Here is a 2,077-nt window from a genome sequence, read left to right as displayed (position 1 = left end):
ATATCTATATAGATAGATAGATAGATATACCGTATATAAATTTAAACACTTGCTGTTGATGAGCACATTGACTAAAAAATGCAATTCAAATGTAGTTTGAAAAGAGCAATTTTTAAAAATCCTTCTTGGAAAGAAAAACGAAACCCTTTTTTTAAATGCTTTTTAAAAGTTTTATTTCTGGATCTTTTTTAAATTCTGATTCTCATAATGTGTTCCTTGCTTGCAAAAATAATGGAATAAAATGACCTCATTGCTGCAGCTGTTCTGACTTGAAGCAAACAAAGATCTGATGTTTCTGATTTTAACATTTCTAAGACAATAAGCACCCACTATTATTTCTCATTTCTATTTTACAGCTGCTTGCATTGGCCTTCCATCAAAACAAAAAGGATTAAACCTTGGAGCTATGACATGGCTAAATGTGAAAAACCCCCGAGGGTTAGTTCTATCCTTCCATGTACCTGCACCTCCTTGGCTGATTTCCTTGGAGTTCCTTCGTACAGAGTTGCTGCTCAGTGGGGGGCTGCAGCTGCTTTCTCTGGAGTCCAGAGGGCTCTGGGTGGGACATGAAGGCTGATTTAAAACCAGAACTATTAACAATACTATAAATACTTTAAACTTAGACTTTTTTGTAAAGATTCACAGAGTAAAAAACCATAAATAAATGAGCTTCCAGGCTTACAGCAAATGTTACTCCTTTGGGAACAGGAGGCACGCCGCTGTCTGAGACTGAGGGAGCGTCTTTTGTTTGGACGCCTTTCTCGGCAGAAGCGGAGCTTTTCTTCCAGCCGCTGAGGCGCAGCTTCTCCAGGGTTCGAATCTGAAATCATAGGTTAAAGAGGTGGACATTTAAATAAACTACTGCTGAGCTCCACTGATCACAACACCAGCGATCAACATTGACAGATGGGGAAACATCTGGGATCCGACTGGATTTCAGTCCTCGGCGTGACTGAGCGTTCAGCGGCGCACCTCGTCCTGCAGAGCGCCGTTATCCTGGTGGAGGGAGTCGATCTGTTGGCGTAGCCGGCTGTGTGTGGAGGCCCAACGACTCTCCTTCCTCTTCAGCTCCTCCTGCAGGGAGCTAAGCTGCTGCTTCAACGACTGTTGGATAAAATATTAAAGGAAGAGGTTTGACACTTTTTGTGAACACGTAAAAACTAAAAATTTAACTACAATTAATTCGTTTTAGGGTCTTGGACGTACAAACCTGGATTTCCTCTCGTTCCTTTTTGTCGGGCACGGCTCTGGCTGCAGATGCATGCTTCTCAAACAGCTTTCGCTCTTTCTGCAGTTTCCTGTTTTCCTCCTTCTTGTATTCCTCAAACTTGGCCAGCTCCTCGGCTTTAGTCTGCTCAAACTCCAGACGCTCTTTCCTGTGAGACGATAGAAGAAAGCAGAAGAAAACAAAAACTATTGCTTCTATAAAGCTGAAGTATTTTGCAAGTGAAAACTGACAGAAATGCTACAGCCAAATGTCTCACCTGAGATCTTCCTGTCTTTTCTCGTTCTCTTGCCTGAGTTTGATAAGTGCGGCGTTCTCTTTCTTAAACCTCTCGATCTCGATCTCCAGCTCAGCCAGTCTCTCTCTGAGCTGTCTGGACTGAACCTGCTGGGCTGGAAGTCAGAACCAAGCGTTAAAACACAGGAAGGGAGACGCTAAGCCCACCTAGATGAACCGTTTTATCTTAAACTGAGCAACTTTTTGGCAAAATAATACCTAATGATGGATTCAAAGGATGTCTGACCTGTGTCACCTTGTGGTTTGTTGTCAGAGGCAGGGGGAGGATCAGACGGAGCTGCGCTCTGAGCTTTTGGCTTTAATGACGGGAACAATCTGGTCATAAGCTGAGAGGCAGGCGTAGGTTCGGCCTCCAGGCCTCTGCTTACAGCGACTTTCCTTAATAAGGTCTTCTGTGGTGGTGAAACTCCTCTAGCTGTCAGGTTTTGAACTGGACTCTCCTCTCGAACGGCCGTGTCCTCCAGGTCGTCCCATGTGTCGTCATCATCAAATATAACCTTTTTCTGCTGGCTCTCTCTGTCCTCGATCAGAGTGGAATCATCAGCGCCGCTGGTG

The 2,077-nt window shown here is 44.2% G+C and overlaps 1 protein-coding gene across 1 annotated transcript in view; it reads right to left on the bottom strand.

Annotated features, from left to right (window-relative positions):
• Window positions 1-430: 430 nt before the first annotated feature.
• The window catches only part of LOC107081355 (centromere protein J-like), a gene marked incomplete at both ends in the record, with an annotated part of 3,092 nt that continues 1,445 nt past the window's right edge, over window positions 431-2,077 (bottom strand). Inside the window, 6 exons of the mRNA XM_015369548.1 lie at window positions 431-555; window positions 683-820; window positions 973-1,104; window positions 1,211-1,376; window positions 1,485-1,617; window positions 1,749-2,077. The exon at window positions 1,749-2,077 is cut by the window's right edge and continues 5 nt beyond it. Of these exons, the coding sequence (XP_015225034.1) occupies window positions 431-555; window positions 683-820; window positions 973-1,104; window positions 1,211-1,376; window positions 1,485-1,617; window positions 1,749-2,077 (1,023 nt within the window). The remainder of the gene's footprint in view (window positions 556-682; window positions 821-972; window positions 1,105-1,210; window positions 1,377-1,484; window positions 1,618-1,748) is intronic.

This window comes from Cyprinodon variegatus, unplaced genomic scaffold (assembly GCF_000732505.1).
Source record: "Cyprinodon variegatus isolate N-32 unplaced genomic scaffold, C_variegatus-1.0 Scaffold4429, whole genome shotgun sequence".
Taxonomy (NCBI): Eukaryota; Metazoa; Chordata; class Actinopteri; order Cyprinodontiformes; family Cyprinodontidae; genus Cyprinodon; species Cyprinodon variegatus.
The sequence above is the reverse complement of the archived record's forward strand: the minus strand, read 5'-3'. Positions and strand labels throughout refer to the sequence as shown.